This window comes from Lynx canadensis, chromosome E2 (assembly GCF_007474595.2).
Source record: "Lynx canadensis isolate LIC74 chromosome E2, mLynCan4.pri.v2, whole genome shotgun sequence".
Lineage (NCBI taxonomy): Eukaryota > Metazoa > Chordata > Mammalia > Carnivora > Felidae > Lynx > Lynx canadensis.
The window spans coordinates 18,977,896-19,000,864 of record NC_044317.1 but is presented as its reverse complement, the minus strand read 5'-3'; the positions used below and the strand labels follow the sequence as shown (position 1 = coordinate 19,000,864).

The 22,969-nt window shown below is 49.6% G+C and overlaps 1 protein-coding gene across 2 annotated transcripts; it reads left to right on the top strand.

The window, feature by feature from the left end:
* Nucleotides 1–114: 114 nt before the first annotated feature.
* SLC9A5 (solute carrier family 9 member A5) lies at nucleotides 115–21,190 on the top strand. 2 transcript variants are annotated; one of them, XM_030297210.1, is made up of 16 exons: nucleotides 123–1,648; nucleotides 4,893–5,195; nucleotides 6,944–7,107; nucleotides 7,298–7,376; nucleotides 7,647–7,824; nucleotides 8,398–8,618; nucleotides 8,834–9,036; nucleotides 9,259–9,348; nucleotides 9,443–9,513; nucleotides 10,238–10,367; nucleotides 10,837–10,925; nucleotides 11,088–11,214; nucleotides 14,991–15,161; nucleotides 15,684–15,753; nucleotides 16,430–16,564; nucleotides 19,741–21,190. In XM_030297210.1, exons 1-16 carry the CDS (start codon nucleotides 1,456–1,458, stop codon nucleotides 20,211–20,213), a joined length of 2,697 nt encoding a protein of 898 aa, XP_030153070.1. In that variant the 5' UTR covers nucleotides 123–1,455; the 3' UTR covers nucleotides 20,214–21,190. The 2 variants fall into 2 exon arrangements, with proteins under 2 accessions (XP_030153073.1, XP_030153070.1); XM_030297213.1 differs by lacking the exons at nucleotides 14,991–15,161; nucleotides 15,684–15,753; nucleotides 16,430–16,564 and having other exon boundaries at nucleotides 115–1,648; nucleotides 19,741–20,054.
* The last annotated feature ends 1,779 nt before the right edge of the window (nucleotides 21,191–22,969 follow it).

Here is a 22,969-nt window from a genome sequence, read left to right as displayed (position 1 = left end):
GCTACCACTGCCGGAGGCGAGGCTTGTCGCCAGCCAGTCAGAGGGCGCGATCGTGATTCCGTTAGTTCACTGGCTCGGCCGGCGGGAAAACCCAAGCTCGCGCCCCGCCTTCAAGAGCGCACCCACGTCAGGGAGGCTTTCTTTGGGCTTGGGGGCGATGAGGCTGCGCTCTGGTCAAGGAATTCTTCGGGCAGGTGGCGCGGATATTTCTTCAAATAGTGGCCAGCCAGGTCTCCCTGGGTTTAGGGATGAGATGGCCCCGATTCCTTCAGTTTGAGGGATGAAGTGGATGGGATTACATCATTTGGGGAAAACATGCAGATGGGTCCCTTTAAGTTTGGAGCAAGAGGTGAAAATACATTCCACTCAGTATGAAGGAAGAGGTGGGATGATTTCCCTTCAGTTGGGGTAAGAAGATGCCCCTCAGCTCTGGGGAAATGATGTGATGACTCAGTTTGAGTGGGGAGGTAGAACATATTTTTCCTCAGTTTGGGCGAAGAAGTGGGGTGGTTGCTTCTCAGCTTGAATGAAAAATGGAGTCGGTCCTCCTCAGTTTGGGGCGAGATTAGCCGAATGCCTCCTCAGGTTTGGGGGAAAAGGTGAGTGGATCCCTCTTAGTTTGAAGGGAATTGATAGGCTGGGTTTTCCATAGTTTAGGGAAAGAAGATACGTTCCCTTCAGTTTCAAGAAAAAGGTGAGGAGACTTCCTTGTAGTTTGATGGAAAGTGTGGCCGGGTGCTCCTCGGTTTGGGAGATAAAGAGGAACAGTTTTCTTTTCAGCCTGGGGAGAGCCGGGCCTAATCTAGGCCTTGGAGTTTCTGGGGACTTTGAGGACAGCGTTGTCCCTCACGGCTTTCTGGGCGCGCCCAATGCGCGTGCGCAGCTCTGGTCTGGGCGGGGGCCCGTAGGGGGTCCTAGGCTCCGGAGGGCGGCGGCGCACTGCCACCTGCCGTCTGCACGGGGCAGCGTCGGGGCCTGAGCCTTTGGTAACAGCAGTGGGCAGCTCGCCGCGGGTCCGCACTAGCTGTGGAGACGAGCCCCTCGGGCCTGGACCCCGCCCCTCCCCCCCCCCCCCCCGCAGGCTGCAGCCTTGGGCGGGTGGGACAGTAGTGCCTCTGGAAGGCTGTGGGGGCTTACAGTTCTGAAACCGGGTCGAGGGAGCTTTGAGGAAGGTTTGGAGGAGCGGACTCGAAGGAATAGGTTTCGGGACTTGGGGGAGAGCTGCACTGGGGGATTTCCAGAGCTGAGAATGGTTTAGTGGGGGAGGAGCAGGGGTCCAGAGTCCGGGCGCCCGGAGCACGGTCTCGGAGTCCGGACCCGGCTTGGGGGTTTCGGAGCCAGGATTGGGGGGAGCGGGCCCCACGTGCTCGTGACGCGGGGGCGGCCGGTAGGCGCGGCGGCGACGCGAGGCCGGCGGCCGTGCGGTGCCGGGAGGGCGGCTAGGCAGTCGGCAGGATGCTGTGCGCAGCACTACCGCTGCTCTGGCTGCCCCTGGCGGGGGCGGCCGCAACCGAAGAGCCCACCCGGGAGCCGGGGTCGCCCGGCGAGCCTCCTCCAGGGCTGGCGCTCTTCCGCTGGCAGTGGCACGAGGTGGAGGCGCCCTACCTGGTAGCCCTGTGGATCCTGGTGGCCAGCCTGGCCAAAATAGGTGAGTGCGTCTGTGGGAAAGCCAGTCCGGTGGCTGGCAGCGGACCCATCCCCACCCCTTAGTCGCCAGATCTGGGCCGGCTTCTTGCACAGTGCCAGGACTCAGGCTCCGATTCCACAAATCCGGGCTCTCACAGAGTTCCTGCGCCCTCTCTTGTGGCTCTGCCTCCTCCCCTTCGCGCGGGGGAGGTCTGAGGCTTTGCCTTCCCTAAGGGCTGCCTTTGCTCTCTCCAGCCTCATCCCTAGACTCCTTTGCCCTCTCTGCCCCCCTCTTACCCTTGCAGTAAACCCTTCGGTCTGGCCCCTCCTCCAGCAATCTCCAGCCTCCTAGAACCCTCTGTCAGCGACGAGGATGAGTGGGGACATTGAAGGGATAGTGTTCTCCGGAAAGCTCAGGCATCTTGGTCCTGAAGAAGCAGTCTTCCCAGGAGACCACGTCCAAGTGTCCACTTTCTTGGGATACTAGACTGTCAGTTTTTCTCTAGTCCCCTTCTGCTCCCCTATAGATGCACTGTTCTTTAGGTGTGCTTAGCGGCACCCCCCCCCCCCCCCATAATTCAGGTCTACATTCTTCCCACTTCAGGGGTAAAACAAACAAACAAAACAACAACAACAAAAACCCACCTTATTTATCAGGGCCTTGCTTACTATATGCTGCCTACACTACTAGGTGGTTTCGGACAGCCGACCTCCTTCTGTCTGCACAACTTGTGCTTCACATTGCTTACCTTGAATAGAGCTGCTTTTCCTTACTTCTGCCCCTGCCTCCCCACTTCTGAGCAGCCAGTGGCCCCTCCTCCCACCAGAGACCCTCCTCCCTCTCCCTGTTCTGCAGGCTCTGCTCTGGGGGTGACTAATTATAGCTGAGCGTTGCTACTCACTCCCCAGCTATGCTGGCACAGCCTGTACTCCAGTCTCACCAATACAGTCTTCATGTAGGAATTACGCAGCTTAGAATTTGCCCCTCTACTGCCCACCCCCCCCCCCCCCCCCCCAGGGACTCTGTTGGTGGGGAGGAGTTGCTGGGCAGGGACAGAAGAACTTTCCACTCTGTTCTGTCAGCCCATTAATAATGGAAAATGGGGGCTGAAATGCCTTCAGGGAGCCTACTTCTGCCTGAGAGCAGACTTTGGTGATGGGTTTTGGATTGCATTGTGGGGGCTGATGCATGCTGTGGAGGTGAGGATGGAATAGAGTCCCTGAAGGAGAGGAGAGGGAAACTAAAAGTAGGGAGGGATGTGTATGGGCAGATCTATGACTGAATTTGCCTTAGGGTCTGTCAGCAGTGAGAGCAAGGTGGGAGAAGCGTCAGATTTGGGAACCAAGAATTGGGTTTACTGAGGATCTATGGGTTGTAGGAAAGTTCTTGCCTTATTTAGGGTTTATAGTAATGACTGTAGTTTCCCCCATAATTGGATGCCAACTCCTCTGGGGGTAGGCAAAGATAGCCTATTCAACAGCCACACACACACACACACACACACACACACACACACACACACACCACAAAAAACAAAAAACCTTCTCACAGAGGAGGGGAGAGATTGGAATACCTTCCCTCAGCTTTATTACTAGGAGGTTTGTTTTCTTTTGTTTTCCTTTTTATTCAACAAATATTTATATAGATCCCACTATGTACCAGGAACTGCCTGAAGCCCTTTGGATATGACTTCCAAAGGGCACTGTCTTGGCATTGGGTCTCACATAGGCTAACATGGAGGCTTCTTCACTACCTGCCACTCCAAGTATGGGGAGAGTTGTTCACTTGAGATCTCAGGGCCCAAGGGAGAGACAAAATGACTTATTTTAGTGGGGAAAGGTAGGAGTGGCGATAGTGCTAGAAACCCATTACATGCTTTGTCTTCTTTTCCTGGGGGACAGGTCTGTCATTATTTTCCCCCAGAGTCATTTTTTTTAAGATTTTTTATTAAAAAAATTTTTTTAACGTTTATTTACCTTTGAGACAGAGACAGAGTGTGAGCGGAGGAGGGGTAGAGAGAGAGGGAGACACAGAATCCGAAGCAGGCTCCAGGCTACGAGCTGTCAGAACAGAGCCCACCGCGGGGCTCGAACCCATGAGCCGTGAGATCATGACTTGAGCCGAAGTTGGCCGCCCAACCAACTGAGCCACCAAGACATCCCTAAAGATTTTTTATTTTTAAGTAATCTCTGTACCCAACTTGAACTCACAACCCCAAGATTAAGAGTCACATGCTCCACCTACTCAACTGGCCAGGTGTCCCTTCCTCAGAGTCATTTTTAATTAATATTTGTTGAGAACCTACTATATGTGTGATATCCTGGTGGGCACATTCACACTGTATCATTTTATACCCACCTTGTGTAATAGGTATTTTTTTCATATTATAGGAGAAGAGATTGAAGTTCAGGTAAATTAGTTTGTGATCATACAATTAGAAAGTGACAGAGCCTGATGAATGAGGGATCGTCTTACCGCTAAACCCAATGTTTTTCAACTACTGTTTCCTTAGTTGAGGCATTATAATGAAAAGCACATTGGGCTAGGAGGTCTACAGTGCTGTTAGGAGGTATAATATGCATAATGGTCTAGTTAGGGAGGCAGGACTCAATAATATATTAGGTAACATTTATTGAGTGATTACGATAAAGCATTGGGCTAAGTGCTATTGAGTAGATTGCTTTATTTAAACATCACAACAATCCTATGAGATCACTACTGTTTTTATTCCTATTTTGCTGATGAGAAAACTGAAAGAGAGGTGAAGTTATGTGCTCTGAGGTCACAGAACTAGTAAATAGAGGAGGTAGTCTTCAAACCCAGGCAGCCTGGATCTAGAGGCCCTGATTTTTACAGCTATGTTGTTATACACAGAAATATACCAAATAACATTTGCTGAGGCTCAAATAATGGTTACGGATAAGGGAGATCAGAGAAAGGTGAGATGCCCTGAGGATGAGATTAGAGAGGAGGGGGCATTGCCAGAAATGGAAATAACAAGCAAAGGCCTAGGTTACCATGACAGGAACACCAAGAAACAGACAACTTTAGCTGCAGTGGAGGGTTTATGGGCATGGAGGTTGGAGATTCTAGTAGTCCTGCATTTCTTTTCTCTTTCCTTGGTCTCAGGGTCAGGGTTCCTGACCTTGGATAACCTTCTAAGAGTGGGAGGTTATAGGCCAGTGTATATGTGTTGTGCGCACGTGTGTGTGTGTGTGTGTGTGTCCAATAAGCTGATGCATCCTGCCCTCTTCTTGCATTGTAGTGTTTCACTTGTCTCGGAAGGTGACATCACTGGTCCCTGAGAGCTGCCTGCTGATTTTGCTGGGACTGGTGCTTGGAGGCATTGTCTTGGCTGTGGCCAAGAAAGCTGAGTACCAGCTGGAGCCAGGCACGTTCTTCCTCTTCCTGCTGCCTCCTATTGTGCTGGACTCAGGCTATTTCATGCCTAGCCGGCTGTTCTTTGATAATTTGGGTGCCATCCTCACCTATGCTGTGGTGGGCACACTCTGGAATGCCTTCACAACAGGTGCTGCCCTCTGGGGCCTGCAGCAGGCTGGACTTGTGGGTGAGTGACCCTAGAACCTGGACCAACCCCCTTCTCCACCTCTGGAGATCCCATATTGGCAAGAGCCATGCCCTGAGAGTTCTTAGGTCCCTCCCACCTGGAGTGCAAGGCAATACTCCAGATGGGCCTACAGCCTTCATTTAGGTCTCTGCCAGTTGAGTCTGGGCTTCTGCAGCATGACAGCTGAGCAGAGGCCTGGCTCCCAGCTGTGTGTGGGCTGCTGAGGCTGGGAAGCCTGCATTACTACTGCTGCCTCCTGCCCTCTGTTACCACACTGCCATTTGCCAGCCTTGCTCCCTTGAGGCACAATTCACCATTCCTGCGAGGGCCAGCCATCCTGGCTCTGCCCAGGCCACATTAGGGTGGTTTTCTGTTATTATTATTTTTTTTATTAAGATCTATTTATTTATTATAATAATTTTTTAAGATTTTAGTTTTAAGTAATCTCTATATGCAACGTGGGGCTTGAACGTACAACCCCAAGATCAAGGGTTGCATGCTTTTCTGACTGAGCCAGCCAGACACCCCTTTAAATTTTTTAAAAAGTAATCTCTACACCCAGCATGGAGCTCAAACTCACAACCCTGAGATCAAGAGTCACATGCTCTTCTGATTGAGCCAGCCAGGTGCCTTTATTATTTTTGATAAATCCATATTATACATCCACAGAATGCAATACATTACCCTGGATATTATATCTTTACTTATCACATGGACTCTTTATAGCTACTCTGTTGGGGGTATAATTTGTCCCATTTAATAGATGAAGAAATAGAGGCCCTTAAACTCATTTGATAAAGGTTAGCAGGAGAGGTCTGTTTTACTGAGGTTCTTTGCCCTCAGACTGCCTTTCCTGCTCCCTTCTTCCTCATTTCCTGCACCAAAATCCATTCAACTCGGAATGTTGATAATTCAGACTTCTTCCAAGGTACAAAGGGAGGTTTGCAATTTCTACTTGAGGCCTCCTACCTGGTTTTCCTAATGGGTGAGTGAACTCTTTGGGGCAGGAAGGGAAGGGAGGACATCAGACCATAATAATAGTACCAATAATAGTAATAATAATAATCCTAAAATAGGTAATATCTATTAGGTACTTACTTTGTGTTAGACTCTGGCTAAATAAAGCACTTTTTGAGGTAGATACTGTTATTATTCACAATATATACATGAGGAAACAGGCTAACAGAGACTCTATGACATGTTCAAGTTCTCCCAACGGTGGGTGCTTTTCCTACCATACTTAGCCCTCACAGATCGACAGCCCCTACCCCTCCTGCTGAGTATTGTGAGTGTCATATCCTTTAGGCTGAGAACCACAAGGGTGGGAGAAAGCACTATCTCCCTAATAAAGCCAGTCAGCAGCCAATTTCCACCTGCTGGTGGTTCTTATTACTGTAGCTGCAGATTTTATTGTCAGTGCCACCTTAACTTTTCAGGTTATATAGAGCTTTCTTAGCCATCTCCTGGGTTGATTTTGCAGCAATCTCGTGAGGTAGGCAGATGAGGAGGCATGGCTTAAGAGAAGTCATGTGACAGTGACAGCACCAACATCACAGAGCTGGTAAGTGGCAAAGCCAGGCCCTAGGCTCAAGTGTCCTGACCTGCGGGCTGATGCTGTGTTCACCATCCCAAGTCCTCTCTGGGCATCCTTGTTTCCACAGTGGGGGTGGAGCCAGGGCTTGTCACAGGGAATGCTGTGGGAAACTGGATACCTCGCCAACTGCTGTCCCCCATCTATCCCTCAAAAGCCCCTCGAGTGCAGGCCAGCTTGCTGGACTTTCTGCTATTTGGGAGCCTCATCTCAGCAGTGGACCCTGTGGCTGTGCTGGCTGTCTTTGAGGAGGTGCATGTCAACGACACTCTCTTTATCATCGTCTTTGGCGAGTCCCTGCTCAATGATGCTGTCACCGTGGTGAGAGTGCTCAGCTGGCTGCCATTCCCTGACCCCTGTTGCCATGCTCTGACTAGTTGGGTGTCTGAGCATGCTCAGACCCTTCCCTGGGTTCCCTGGGTAAGAAATACCACCTCAGATTTCACCCTCTCCCAGTAGTCCCAGTTGAACCTTCCCTCTCCTTTCTCCTGACTCTCATCTTCTCACTCAGGTGCTGTACAAGGTCTGCAACTCCTTTGTGGAGATGGGCTCTGCCAATGTGCAGGCCACTGACTACCTGAAAGGAGTCGGTCAGTATTTCCCCGCTTTGGCTGGGTTGCTGAGTCCTGCCCCCTACTGCATCAGGACAGAGGAGGCTGTTGGGTTGCCTCATTCTCCTCTATAGAGAAATGGGGCCCTGAGAACCTGAGAAGGAGGGGCTTTCCTGGGATCCTGGCTCTGGGATCCTGACCCCTGGGAGTACAGTGGGCATTGTCCTCTACTCCCTGCCAGGCAGCAGTCTTATCCGCCCGGGTGGGGTCCAGGCCAAGGGTCACACTGACAACCCACTCCTCCCCCAGCCTCCCTGTTTGTGGTCAGTCTGGGCGGGGCAGCCGTGGGCTTAGTCTTTGCCTTCCTCCTGGCCCTGACCACACGCTTCACCAAGCGGGTCCGCATCATCGAGCCGCTGCTGGTCTTCCTCCTCGCCTATGCAGCCTACCTCACTGCTGAAATGGCCTCTCTCTCTGCTATTCTTGCGTGAGTCCTGGGGGCCTTGCATGCAGGCAGCTGGGAGGGGGCATTGGAGACGGTTGCCCCTCACATGGACAGAAGCAAGACCCTAAGGAGGCAATAGGTTTCCCTGTGCCCTTGTGGTAGTGGGAGCCTCAAATTCCCCTGGGAAGACAGTAAACCTCACGTCATATTTCACGATCTACCTCTAGAACTGCCCTGGGCACTGCAGAACCTAGTCTTCCTCTTCCTGAAGTGCTCTCTGGGGTATAGGCTGAGCTAGAAGTGGATCTCAAGGCCTGGTGCCACTGGCTCTAGTGGCTACAGTACTGCAAAAGGTGCCTAGAAAGGATGCTAGTCAGAGCATGTTTCTCCCACCTTCCTCTCCAGGAGGCACTGAATGGGAACTTGGAGACTTGGACCCTTATCCTAAGACCCCCACTAGTTGTTCTGAGACTATCTCCATGCCTCCTTGGGCTTCAGCCCTGATGGTCTGACATCCTGTGATGGGCAACACCCCTCCTGCAGCACACTTGAACCCCAGAGGCTGTGCTTCTGCAACCACTCCTTACTTGTCCTGTCTGTCAATTCCTCTTCCAGGGTGACTATGTGTGGCCTGGGCTGTAAGAAGTACGTGGAGGCCAACATCTCCCATAAGTCACGCACGGCTGTCAAATACACAATGAAGACTCTAGCCAGCTGTGCTGAGACAGTCATCTTCATGCTGCTTGGCATCTCGGCTGTGGACTCTTCTAAGTGGGCCTGGGATTCTGGGCTGGTGCTGGGCACCCTCTTCTTCATCCTGTTCTTCCGAGCCCTCGGTATTGCCAGCACCCTCTGCTTTCCCACTCTACTTCCTGCCCTGCCCCAGCTCATCTCCTAGTCTGAGTCCATATCCTTGTCAATTCCTAAGCCTCCCCACTATTGTTCATCCTTCCTAGCCCCTGTCAGACCTTAGCCCAGATACTTGGTATCATCCACTCCTGGGTCCTCCACTACCAAAGCCCTGCTCCCACTGGCCTCCCTCCTGCTGTAGGCGTAGTCCTGCAGACGTGGGTGCTGAATCAGTTCCGGCTGGTCCCTCTGGACAAGATTGACCAGGTGGTGATGTCCTATGGGGGCCTGCGTGGGGCTGTGGCCTTCGCTCTCGTCATCCTACTGGACAAGACCAAGGTCCCTGCCAAGGACTACTTTGTGGCCACCACTATTGTGGTGGTCTTCTTCACAGTCATTGTGCAGGTGGGAGAGCCCATGAGGCTGGGTAGGGAGAAGGTCCAACAGGCCCTGGGGGAGGCATGGAGCCTTTGGGACAGGGGCTCCTCTTTCTATTGGGGGATACAGGGGCCTGACTTCTCAGATCTTGAGTGCAGTGAGGTGGAGGTACTGAAGCTGAGGCCTAATTATGGGGAGAGAAAGGCAGGGAACTGGATAGGGCAGGGCTCACCTGCTGCCTGTCCATAGGGCTTAACCATCAAGCCACTGGTCAAGTGGCTGAAGGTGAAGAGGAGTGAGCATCACAAACCCACCCTGAACCAGGAGCTGCATGAGCACGTGGGTACCAGAACCCCATCCCTCCACCTATACCTCTCTTCCTTCTATTTTAAGCAGAGTCCTGATCCAGTCCCCCTACCCACCCCCCTTCTAGACTTTTGACCACATTCTGGCTGCAGTGGAGGACGTTGTGGGGCACCATGGCTATCACTACTGGAGGGACAGGTGAGGGAGCTCCCCCAAGGCTCCTTCAGCAGCAGCAGACCCACCAGCCAGGGCAGCACTGGGGATGTGCCACACTTCTGAGAAGGGGCACAGCCAGGCTTGGGCTGGGTGACCTCTGCCAGGAGCCCTTTCAGTGGCATCCCAGTACTCTCAGGATAAGACAAGTCTTCACAGTGAGGCCTGCCTGGCCCTGTGTGGTCTGGCACCTTCCAGACTCCAGCCTCATCATGCTGTGCTCTGTCCTTGACTGTCTGCCTGCTAATTACATGGACCCTGGTTTAGAACCTCAGGACTCATTGTGCTCCCCTACCCTGCCATTGGGACCTTTGCACATATTCTGTGTATTAGAACATTTTCTCACCTTCTCACCTTCTTAACCACTGTTTCTCCTTCAGATCTCACTATAGGCATCAAGTCCCTAGGGAGGCATTCCCTGGCCTCGCTGACTAGGACGAATCCCTATCATACTCTATAATTATCCTTTGTAGTTCTTGTTATTGTTGCAATTCTGGTTATTTGTAATAACTTCAATTTAATGTCAGGCTTTCCTATAACGCTGTAAGTTCCATAAGGGCGGGGACTAGCTTCAATATTCTCCCTGGCTGAGAGGCCTATACCAAGAGAGCCAGGCTGATGCTGGCAGTGCCCCTACCTCATCTGAGGAAGGGCCAGCCAGCTGGGCCTTGGGGATGGGACTCAGGCCTGGGCCTGACATCTTCTGTAGGTGGGAACAGTTTGACAAGAAGTACCTGAGTCAGCTGCTGATGCGACGGTCAGCCTACCGCATCCGGGACCAGATCTGGGATGTGTACTATCGACTCAACATCCGGGATGCCATCAGCTTCGTGGACCAGGTGGGCCAGCAGCCAGTGGTGGGTAGCCAGCAGAGCAGGGCAGGAAGGAGTGACAAGCAGGTAGGACCTGAGCGGGGAATTGGGAATTCCTAGCAGACTGGTAAAGTGGCACCTGCAGAAACCAGCCTGACCTGATGCTGAATTCAGAGTCTGGCAAGGAGTAGAGAAAGTTGAGAAACAGCTAGACTCTAGAGTCAGCAGATGCAGTTCAAGTCTTATCACTTACAGACTTGTGACCTTGGTTAAGTCCCTTATCCTCTCTCAGCCTGTTTCCTCTGTTGTAAGAAAGCAGGAATAAGAATACATATGTCACAGAATTTTGTGGATTCAATATGTAAAGTGCATAGCATAGTACCTAGATGATCAAAAGAACAGAATAAGTGTTAACTCTTGTTCTTTTTATTACCCTTTGACTGTCTGGGGTGCCCTCAATCTGCTTGCTTTCTGACCTCTGTCTTGGCCCCAGCAGGGAGGCCATATCTTGTCCTCCACAGGTCTCACTCTGCCCTCTATGCCCAGCCGCAATTCTATGGCAGAGACATCTGTCACGAACCTGTTGTAAGTCCTTGAACCCCCCTCCAGTTCCTCAAGCTCCTCTCTCTTGGGCCCTCTCTCTGCATCCCTTCTGGGAAAGATTTGTGGGCACTTTTGCTTTTTGCCCTTCCCCTGGCCTGTGCCTCCTGGCCCCTCCTTAGCACACATGTTCCCTGCTTCCTGCAGGAGGGAGAGTGGCAGTGGAGCGTGTCTGGATCTGCAGGTGATTGACACAGTGCGCAGCGGCCGGGACCGTGAGGATGCTGTGATGCACCATCTGCTCTGTGGAGGCCTCTACAAGCCACGCCGCAGGGTGAGAGCAGGGAGGGTGTAAGAGTTCCAAAGGGGAGTGGAGGTGGGGGGCAGTTGGGGGAGTGGTCTGGGGAGACCATGACTGCAGGCTCAAGAGGCAATTGGCACCAGCTAGTGAAGAGCTATAAGTGCCCAGTGGAAGAGCATGGGCATTATCTTGTAATAACATTTAGCTTTTTTTTTTTTTTTTTTTGGAAAGGGTTGGGCTGATATAAGCACTGTTTAAAGATATCTTCCTCTGGTAGCAGAGCATAGACCAAATTGGAGGGGCGAGGTGCGAGGCTGGGAGAGCCAGTTGGGAGGCTGGAGTGAAACACTGGATCAGAGTTGGGTGGTGGTAAAGGAGAGGAGCACATAGGATTGAGTGGTTGTCTTGAGGGGGAGAGGAGGGGATGGACTACAGAAGGCTTGATGGGGTCACAGGCAGAAACAGAAGTGCTGAGGAAGCCTGTGGGACCAGCTTAGTATGGGGAAGGCAGACATCTCTTGTAGGTAGTGTTAGTCTAATGCAGGTCAGGAAGCTCAGGCTGGAATGGTCCAACCCATTCAGGAAGGAATCTGTTGCAACCCCACAAGGGGGCAGCATGCCATTACCTTGAACTTTTCAGAAATGGGAAGGCAGCTGTTACCATTCCTGGCAGTTTTAACAGTCAAGATTGTTTCTACGGTTGAGACAGAACTGGCTTCCTTTAACTTGCTGGCACGGGTTATAATTTGACTCTCTGCAGCTCTGCAGAATAAGCCTTCAAAGGTTTCAAGACAGTTCCTTTTCACACAGTCCTTCTTGCCCTCAGGCCAGCATCCCCTCTCCCTTGTCTCCCTATGTCTTCTCTGGTCATAAGAAACAAGGCCCTGAATGCTGCTATAGATGTGGTTGACCACAGCAGGGCATAGAGGCTTTCTTACCTTTTTAGTTCTAGAACTTGCAAGTCTCTTCCCGATGTTCTGAATCCCTCCAGCTTTGTCTTACAATCAGGCATACTCACATGTCTTCCTCAGTTAATGGCTATTCGACTCTGTCTCATCCAACCTGTGGGGGTTTTTGTTTCATTTTGTTTACTTTTTTCTTAAGGCACATCTCACTCACAAAACTAGACAGAATAAAATAACTGATTTATGCATTACTCAGCTCCCCTAATTATCGATGCATGGTTGATCTTGTTACATTCTGTACCTCTACCTCATCCCATCCACACTTTTTTATCTTAAAGCAAACTCCAGACATAGCTTATCACCTCTAAATATTTCAATATGTATCTCTATGTGGCAAGAAGTCTACGTATACAATGTATGTATAAAATAGTAGTGTGATTATCGCTTATAACAAATAACAATAATTTCTTCTCACATGAAATATCCAGTCAGTATTCATAATCATCTTTTTTCCAGGTGGTTTGTTTAAATCAGGATCCAAATAAAGCCCACATTTTGCATTTGGTAAATATTTCTCTTTATTAAAGAAAAAAATCTCTAATACTTCCTTCTCCTTTTCTCCCACTTGCTATTTATTTATTGAAAAAACTGGATACTTTGTCTCAGGGAATTTCCCATTTTGTAGATTTTGCTAATTATATTCCAGTGGCGATGTTTAACATGTTCCTCCATCCCCTGTATTTCCTGGTACTTAAATCTAGAGGCCTGGTCAGATTCAGGAACATTCAGTAGGTGTGCTTTGTATTATGTATTGTATCACATCAGGTTGTACATAACGATTGGTTGTCTATGGATGTGTGTGCATAAGATTGGTCAATGGGTGCAGTTCAACCAGTTCTTATGTAATCAATTAGAAAACAAAACAAAACTGGAGTAAGACTGTGCTTATCCCCGTTAAATGTCATTTTATTTGATTTAGCTCATCAGTGCATCATTTGGATCCCATGTCTGGCACCAAATATCTGTTCAGATTCACATCATGTGAAAATTTGCTAAGCCTGTTAACTTTATATTTATCCAAATCAACATAAAAAGTTGAACAGGATAGAGCTGAGGACAGAGCCCTGTGGCATGCTACTAAAGACTTTCCTCTAGACTGACATGGATCAAGCATTTTTGGGTATGGTTACTCAACTAGTTCTGAATCCATTTAGTTATACCATAACACAATCCATAATTCTTCATGTTCTTCACAGAAATGTTATCCGAGAGAGAGAGACAGAGTGTTTAGTATGGAGTTACAAATATGAGATTATAGTTTCAGAGATGAGGGCTGGAAATAAACATAAATAGTCTTTATTGTCAGAGATTTCCTCACCTGGAAACATCAGAATCCCTTGGGAGAGCTTGCTAGACTACGTATTCCTGGCTTTACCTCCTGGAGATTCTGATTTTGTAGTGTGGAATGGGACTAAGAATCTATGGCCTTAATAAATCGCCCAGGTGATTAAATGCAGCTGGTGTGATGGCTGCATGATGTCTGTGACTGGGCTAGCTGAAGCTGGGGGAATGGAGAGTTCACTGAAGAGAGCTTTTGGAGGTGAGACAGGAAGGCCAAGGACAACACTGTGAGAAATGCACATGGGAGAAAAGGAATGGGAACCAGCGAAGGAGAGATGCGCAGTAGCAGATGGTGTCTTGGAGGCCTGGGCCAGAAGGACGGCTGGATGCTGCACAGAAGTCAGGCCAGCGCCTAACCAGAGATCATGCCATGGCACTGGTGACCATGGAGAAAGCACTGTGGACTTGTGGACCCTGGAGTTGTATTTCTGGTATTTAAGAAAGTAATGGGTATAAGGGAAAGTATCAGAATCAAAGTATAAAAGTTTGGCAGCAAAAGGGAAGCAGTGGCCTTAATGAAAAGGCTTTCTTCAGGGGAGAATGGGCCAGGGGCATGCTTAAAAGCAGGGTGGTGGGCTGGTTGGCATGATGAGAGAAGGAGTGAAGGTGCTGGAGGGCCAGGAAGTGGGAGGGAGCAGGGAGCTGATGGAGGCAGGGAGGAGTGGGCTGAGCAAAGTGGAGGCCAGGGTTCAGGGTACGCCTGTGAGGGAGCTGGATTCCTGCACCCCCAGCAAAGAGGGATCCCTCTCGGTGATTAGGTGGGGGAAGGCAGATGGAAAACTTGAAGGGAGCTCTTAGAACTGGATTGGGGCAGCAGAAAATACAAGTTGTAAGAAAGGGTCGTACTAGGGAGGTGAGCCCAGATAAGGTGATTTGGACCAGATGGCAGTACTTCTTTTTGGCACTCTAGGTCTGTATGTAATGGGCTTGGTCTTGGTGAGAAAGAGTGGGAAGGAATAGATGATGGGAGTGGTCCTAAATTGGGTGCAGGTGGCTTTTGGGATCAAAAGAGTCCAGGGTGTCAGGAGAGATAGTTCTGGAAGTCCAAGGTTGTTGCAGAAATGGCTGGCTGGAGAGTTTCTCGTAGAGGGAGAATCCTATATAGCTGGATAGGGGTGTGTGGGCCAGGCACAAGGACCAGGCTCCTTAAATGGAAGGGCAAAGAAGGAAATGTCCCCCACAGTCTCATTGCAGCCCCAAGGGACAAGATACAGGGTCCCCTGCCTCTTGTTACTTCATATCAGAGAAAATTGGGGAAGGGTAGTGTGGAGGATAGGGACAGCCAGATTTGGGGGGATAGGTTCAGTGATAAAGGGAAGTTATTCCCCCAGTGAATTGAGAATGCAGAGTGTCTGGCTGAGTTCCTTTTTGTTTTTTTAATCCGTGGCTAGTTCTGGAAAAATGGGGCTGGGAGGGTCTATCGTGCACATGGTGCTATGGCCTGGTCTCCTGTGGGAGGCCAAGGCTCCTGGCCTCATGGCAGGGTGGGCCTGTCATTGCCAGTACAAAGCCAGCTGCAGCCGCCACTTCATCTCAGAGGATGCGCAGGAACGGCAGGACAAGGAGATCTTCCAGCAGAACATGAAACGGCGGCTGGAGTCCTTTAAGTCCACCAAGCACAACATCTGCTTCACCAAGAGCAAGCCACGACCTCGCAAGACCAGTCGCAAGAAGGCATGTGCTTTCTCTGGGACTTCTGTTTGGGGCTGGAGGCTGATGGCACATAGTTTTGAGCTCCCAAGTATTGGAATCCAGCCCAGGGGAACCCCTAGTTGGTTAACCCTCAGAGTCTTGGTGGCTGCAATAGTTTGGGTTCCCTTTTGTATCTTCCTAGAGTCCCAGAAGGGTAAGGTGAGCCCTTTTGAGGGAGATCTGCATCTTGCTTTGTGGTCACATCCTGGGAGGCAGCAGGACCTCCTACCAGAAGTGACCCAGCATGAGAAAGGCAGGTTCCTGAGGTCAGGGGGAGGGGGTGCTCCAGGAGTGCCTAATTCAGCCCAGGCTGAGGCATCCAGAGCCCTTGCTGGGGCATAGGTTACTTAGACTCTACAGTTGGCTGGGGGGCCAAGGGCTGATGGAACCACTGGGATTGATATAGATTCCCTCCCCAACTGTGTCAGGAAGACCCTACCAGACAACAGGGTTGGGATTTTGAGCCAGGGCCAGAGACTTAGGGTTTTTTTTCTTGGTCCTCAGAAGGATGGTTTAGCTAACACTGAGGCCACAAATGGGAAACCTCCTCGAAACCTGAGTGTTCAGGACACAGGCAAGCAGGGAGTGGGGGTGGGGGGGGGCTGAGGATGGGGTGGGGGGCAGAGGCCCATCAGCCAAAACCTGGAGGATCTCCTCTGTGCTACATTCAGTGCCATGGACTGAGGCTCCTTCCCTCAGGGACCTCTTGGGCTTACCTGATTTCAAAGCTTACATGTTCTAAGCAGTTCTTAATTTGTGACAGGAGGTATCTAGTAGATAACTACAGGTTAGAGGCCTTAAGGACAGGGAGAAGGTGTCATGGAGAAGGGGGGAGCTTGAAGGATGGGTCACCCATGGGGCCCAGTGTCCTGCCTACAAAACCAGGAGTTTTTTGGATGAGCTGAGCATTGATGGGTCTTCCAGCTCTCCTGATGCTCATGTTTTCAGTTGATGATGGGGCTTCAGGGCTGAGAGAAGATGATGGAGGAGCTAGAAAGTACGACTTCCCTCCTGGCTTCCTCTGAGGACTCTGCTTTCTCTGGTGGCCTCCTAGGGCTCTTTAGCCCCACTTAGCTTCCTCTTCAGCCCCAACCCACTAGTCCAGTGCTGAAAGAGCCAGAGGATAAGGTGGGGAGGCTCTGCCAGCCGTGGGCTCTGCCTGGGTGGACAGGGAGCTGGTTTGGCATCGTGCAATACCAAGAGGCAGCTGCTGGGCTGGCCACCCCCACTCAGCTCTTGTCCCTGTCCAGCTGCTGTGATCTTAACTGTGGAGTCTGAGGAGGAGGAAGAGAGTGACAGTTCGGAGACAGAGAAGGAGGACGACGAGGGGATCATCTTTGTGGCTCGGGCCACCAGTGAGGTTCTTCAAGAGGTCAAGGTCTCAGGTAATGGCTTCCTCCCAGCCCCCCACCCCCACCTGGGGCAAGCGGGAGCTGTGCAGCTGCCTTCTTCCCTCTTCACGAATGGCCTTTCCTCCAGACAACTCCCTTTTCCTACTCATTTCTTAACCAACCAGCATTTCCTGAGCATCTCCTTTATATCAGAAATCTGACATACCTGATCTAATTCAATCCTCACAATAACCAAGGTGGGGAAACTGAGTTCATAGAGAAAAAAGGGACTTAGGATTTGTCCAGCAACCCACAGCAGAACTGGAATTTGAACCTGACCCATCTGACTCCTAAAACCTACACCTTTTTCACTGCCTCTTTGCCTCCCTTTACAGTCTAGCTAGGAATATGAGGTGACAAGCAAACCTAACACCAGGCTCTGTTGTGACTCATGCTCAGCACACCTGCCCTCAGGTAGAGAGCACCTGGTGAAAGTGGCCGCCTGACCTGGGGGAGGAGCCTGAATTCATCAAAATGGCATTATAGCAGATAAAAAACAATACATACATGTTTCCATATGTGGAGACCTAACTTACTCATATCATTGCTAGTTGGCTCCAGCATCCTCAGGTGTCGTTTAAATGTCTTCTTATAGAAAATAACAAAATATATAATAGACAGAATCATAAAGTTAACTGCCTATTACCCTGCTTCAATAATTACCTACTCCTAACCAATCTTATTTCATCTCTCCCCTCACCTATGCCCCTCTCTTCACTGGCTTCTTTTGAAGCAAATCTCAAATATATCACCTTGTCAATAAATACTTAAGCATGCATCTTTAAAAGATAAGGGTTCTTCTTAAAAAATACAACTGCAGTACTATTGTTATATCTAAAGTCCCTGTCGTCAAATATCCAGTGTTCAAATTTCTCTGATTGTCTTAATATTCTTTTTTTTACAGTAGGTTTGTTAAAATAAAAATCCAGATAAGGCCCTCACATGACATTTGGTTGATAAGTCTCTTTTAACCTACAGCAATGGTTCTCAAGGGGGTGGTAGTGGAGTGATTTTGCCCACAGGGGACATCTGGCAATATCTGGAGACATTTTTGGTTGCTACAGCTGAAGAGGTGCACTTGCATGTAGTGGGTAGAAGCCAGGGATGCTGCTACATACCCTGTGATACACAGGACAGCCCTACAACAAAGTATCTGTGTCCCATCTTGTCAGTGGTGTCAAGTTTGAAAAGCCCTGATTTACAGGTCCCCATACCTCCTTTTTCCCCTTCCAATGTATTTATTTATTCATTATTACCTTTTTATTTATTTATTTATTTATTTTATTAAAAAAATTTTTTTTAACGTTTAGTTATTTTTGAGACAGAGAGAGACAGAGCATGAACGGGGGAGGGTCAGAGAGAGGGAGACACAGAATCTGAAACAGGCTCCAGACTCTGAGCTGTCAGCACAGAGCCCGACGCGGGGCTCGAACTCACGGACTGCGAGATCATGACCTGAGCCGAAGTCGGCCGCTTAACCGACTGAGCCACCCAGGCGCCCCCATTATTACCTTTTTAAAAGGCTCTTCTTAAAAAATATTTATTTATTTATTTATTTATTTATTTATTTATTTATTTAGAGAGAGACAATATGCACGCACGTGAGCAGTGGAGGGGCAGAGAGAGAGAGAGGGAGAGGCAGAATCCCAGACAGGCTCCATGTTACACCACAGACTCCATCACAGGGATTGGTCTCACAACTGTGAGATCATGACCTGAGCCAAAATCAAGAGTCAGATGCTCAACCGACGAGCCACCCAGGTGTCCCTCCAATGTATTTATTGAAATAATCTGGTTATTTGTCCCACAGTCTTTCCTTGTCTGGATTTTGCTGATTGCATCCCCAAAGCATAATTTGATATGTTCCACCATGCCTTATATTTCCTTTAAACCAGCAATTAAATCTAGGTCAGATTTCAGTTTAGATGTTTTGGTAAGAATACTTACTTGAGAGGCAGTGATGGTGTAGTTTGTATCACATCAGGAAACACATCCCATGTCACTGTTTCTCTTTTGTGAGGTTAATATTGATTGTTGGGTTCAGATGTTAGCCCCGTCCATTATGAAGTTCGCCATCAGTGTTTCACCAGTCTTAGCAGTCACTGATGATCATTGCTAGATCCAACATTTCATCCAGGGTTGTACAGTGGTCATATTCTACATTGTTTTTTCGTCTGCGTTACTAGCAATTCTTCTATTAAAAAAACTTCTCGTCAATGACTTTGTTACTTTGAGGTACAGTTCATACTGGACTAGATAAATGCTTGATTTTATTCCTTTCACTAATTGGTTTTCAAACCGATGAAGCATCCTCCAAAGGTGAAGACTGAATTCTTTTGTTGTTTTAGTTTGGTCGTTGTTGTGAAAATGTAATATTCCAGGTCTTTTAAGAGAGGTAGTTTTACTTCCAATCACAGCATCAATACATTTCATACTGTACTTGACTGCTCAGGACTTTATCAATGAGCAGGTATGTATGTGCACCTGTTATACGCAAGGCATCATGCTTGACTTGGAGAGCAGGGGGTGGTAGGTGTCCAGGGGTTTCTCTTTCCCAGGATTCCTCTTTCAGAACCTCCAACTTCCTGCCATGCAGTGGCCCAGTCTTCCATCCTGGCTGCCAGCAGTCCTGGGACTCCTGGCTCAGGTCCCCTTTGTGGCACAGTGTTAGCCTACTATTGGGTTTGCATGAGCTCACACTCCTGGGCTCTGTCCCACCAAAGGGCTGTTATGGGTGCTCAGGCAGGGTGTCCAGCACCAAAGCCTTTGGTGTAGAGCCTCGAGATATTCCTCACCCTCATTGCTGTCTCCTCTGGGATGGGCCTGGCAGGATATGGTTTCCTATGCCAGTGCTGCAACTCGGTGAGGGCTGATTGCAGATGCACTTTTTTCCTGCCTGGCTCCTGCTTTCTCTTGCTTTAGTTATTTTCATTTGTTTAGTCAGTATTTGCCAAGCAACTACTATGTGCCTAGGCCTGTTCTAGGTGCTGAGGATACAATGAGAGCAAAACCAGCTATAGTGCTTTCCCTCGGCAAGGCATTCATCAACTAATTACACAAATGGATGTAATAGGGCAAATGTGGAATGAATTTATTTATAAAAATGCAGTTATACTTGAGAAGGATTCCAATGTGTTACTAATGAGTTCGTGTGTATTCTCTGTCCCTAGGGAGCGTTGAGGTGTGCCCAAGCCCACGCATCATCCCCCCCTCCCCAACCTGTGCAGAGAAGGAGCTACCCTGGAAGAGTGGGCAGGGAGATCTGGCAGTCTACGTGTCCTCGGAAACCACCAAGATTGTGCCTGTGGACATGCAGACAGGCTGGAACCAAAGCATCTCATCCCTGGAGAGCCTGGCATCCCCACCCTGTACCCAAGCCCCAACTGTGACCCGCTTGCCTCCTTGCCCACTGGCTGCTGAAGAGCCTCAGCACCCTTTCAACCTGCCGTATGATCCACGCCCTAGCTTCGCCTTTCCCCCAAGCCTGGCCAAAGCTGGCCGCTCTCGCAGTGAAAGCAGCGCTGACATCCCCCAGCAGCAGGAGCTACAGCCCCTCATGGGATATGAGGACCGCACCCATCTTAGTCCAGGCACAGCCAACTCCCACTGGTGCATCCAGTTCAACAAAGGTAGCCGGCTGTAGCCCAAGACTCAAGGAGGAGTAGGAGGCTGGATCCCCCATGGGAAGTCTTCCCTGGGCAATAGGCAGAGGCAGAGGAGTCCACTTAGCCTGACAGGGGGCCAGAGGAGCCTGAACTAGCAACTGGGCTTCCTTGTGGCAGGTCAGAAGGGTGTTGGGCTGGTCCTCACAGCGACACTTTCACTACCCTCCCTGCTCCTAATTCCTGCCATCTTCCCTTTCACTAAGGCCCTTACCCTGGCTAAAGACCCAGTCCAGAGCTTCTAGGAGCTAGGCCCACCCAGTTGGGAAGCTGATGCTCTTTCCCCAGTGGATCCCCTGGGAGTCACTCTAGGCAGCTGTTCCTGCCCCCAAAGCAAGGCATCATTCCACAGCTAATGCTGGCCTTTCCTGCCCTTCACTCACCCCAGCACCAGCTCAAGGACAGTACCCTGGCAACGAGGCTCCTTGAGGGGCTGGTCCTCAGAGGCACTGGGGTGGGAGGTGGAGCAGGTCTCAACGTTAGGCTTTGTTACCTGTTGGGTCAGCTACCTATAGCCAATTTTTGAGGGGCAGTGGGAATCTGTGTCCAATTCTTGCTTTATCTCCTACACTTTGCTGACATTTATTGGGGCCATAGTTCTTTCTTTTACAGGATCAAGGCCACAGGGCTGGGCCTGGCTTCAGATCAGGGCTGTTTCTTGGCAGGGGTCACTCTGAAGATATGCTGCTCTGCATCTAAGTCTGGAACTTTCAGATCTCTGGGTCTATATTTTCTAAGGAGGGGAGATAGTGGCCTCTGGGACACTACCACCTTGACATTCCCCAAATAGGAAAGAAGCCAGGTATTCCAGGGCCACCACTCCACTGCTCTGGGGGCTGGGATGCCTGGCTGAAGTAATAAGGAGGCTGACTGGGTGGCAGGTAACTTTCCTGGGGTTAATACCTGCTTTGTATCTTGTATCTTGAACCTGAGACACATTAAATATCTCTCAGATGGATGGGTGTCCTGTGTCCGTCGGGTGGGGGGAGTGGCTCTAGGGGTGGGGGTGGGAGCAACTGGGGTATCTAGTGAGGGAAGCAGAAACTTGCAACTGCCTGCCTTGGGGCTTTTAGGATAGAGAATGGAGGGGGATCCTGGGAAGGACTGTTAGGCGTGCTGGCCCTCTTCCCTTCTCCTTCCTCCCTTCCCAATATGGTCCCCTGAGCAGGGGGCCTGCAGTAGTAGTCCAGGGATCACTGTATGGGCACAGAGCCACAGAAAATGGGGAGACCAGCAGGGAAAGAGACCCCAGAAGATAGATCCCCAGGTACCCAAAGATGCAGCCACTACATACTGGGACCAGATAAGCCTTCCTTGAAAACCTGGAGGCACGTGTAGGACAAATAAACAGAAATACTCTGCACATGGCAGATGGGAGGCCAATATCCAGGGAGCTGGTTACCCTATGAGTTTACACTACAAATTAGGTAGTGTGGGGTCCAAAAACATCTAGGAACAGAAAGGAGACCCTTAGGTAATAGCAGTCCCAAATTTAATTTCCACTGTGTCTGAAGAACTTTTAAGAAAATATCCGACTTTATTGAGATATAACATATGCTATATATATAACATATAGTTATATAACATATAGTATATAACATACTGTAAAACTCACCCATTTAAAATATACAGATTGGTGGTTTTTAATATATTTACGAGTTGTGCAACCCTCATCACAATCTAAGTTTGGAACATTTTAATTATCCCCAGAAAACCCTGTGCCTATTGGCAGCCACTCCTCATCCCCTACTGCCCAGCCCTGGGTAATCACTAACCTACTTTCTGTTTCTATAGATCTGAAGGACTCTGGATGCTGTGAAGGTTACATATTTAGTCAACAAGCATTTACTTTTTCTGTGTTATGAATGGGAAAATGGGAGGAGGAGTGACTTGAGCTTTGCCCTCACATTGTTTATACTTGGCAGTGATAGGGCCTGGTAGTTAAACAGTCCACTTGACAGTTATGTCAGCTTAGGCATGCTACATATACTCTGTGAGCCTCAGTGTCCTCATCTTTAAGACAGAATAACAGTTATTTTATAAGTTTGCTGTCAGGATGAAATGACAAAATAAGAATCTAGTACACAGCATGGCCCACAGTAAGGGATCATAAATGTTTGCCATTACAGGTCTTTTTTTTTTAAGTTTATTTTGAGAGAACATGCTCAGGAGGGGCAGAGAGAAGGGGAGAGAGAATCTCAAGCAGGCTCTATGCTGCCAGCACAGAGCCCAATGCAAAGCTCCATCTCACAAACCATGAGATCATGACCTGAGCTGAAATCAGCCAACAGCCACCCAGGTACCCCAAGAAGTATTTTGAGCCACCTGGGCACCCCATGCCACTACAGGTCTTATATCGCAAGGCAAGGAGCAAGGAAAGTGCTGTGGGGCCCTGAGGAGATTTGGGAAGGCTTTGGGAGGAGCTAGTGTGGGTGAGAGTGTGTGTAGGGATTCAGACAATATAGGCAAAGCTGGGTGGGTGCATTCCAGGTAGAACAGCATAAACAAAGGACGCCCAGAGAACACATGGCAAAAAGCTAGGAGCAGTGGGTGTTGTACTCTGGAGAGACCAGCCAGGGACACAAAAGCTTGAGGGTGACACTGCTGAATTTCGGAGGTGGCAGAAAGTTGGTCTGGGAGAATTGTGATCTGGAGTGTGGTGTGGGCAGTAAGGTGCTTTTTGGGAGCTCAAACACAATTGGTGTCAGATGGAATGAATGAAACCCCAGGTAGAGGA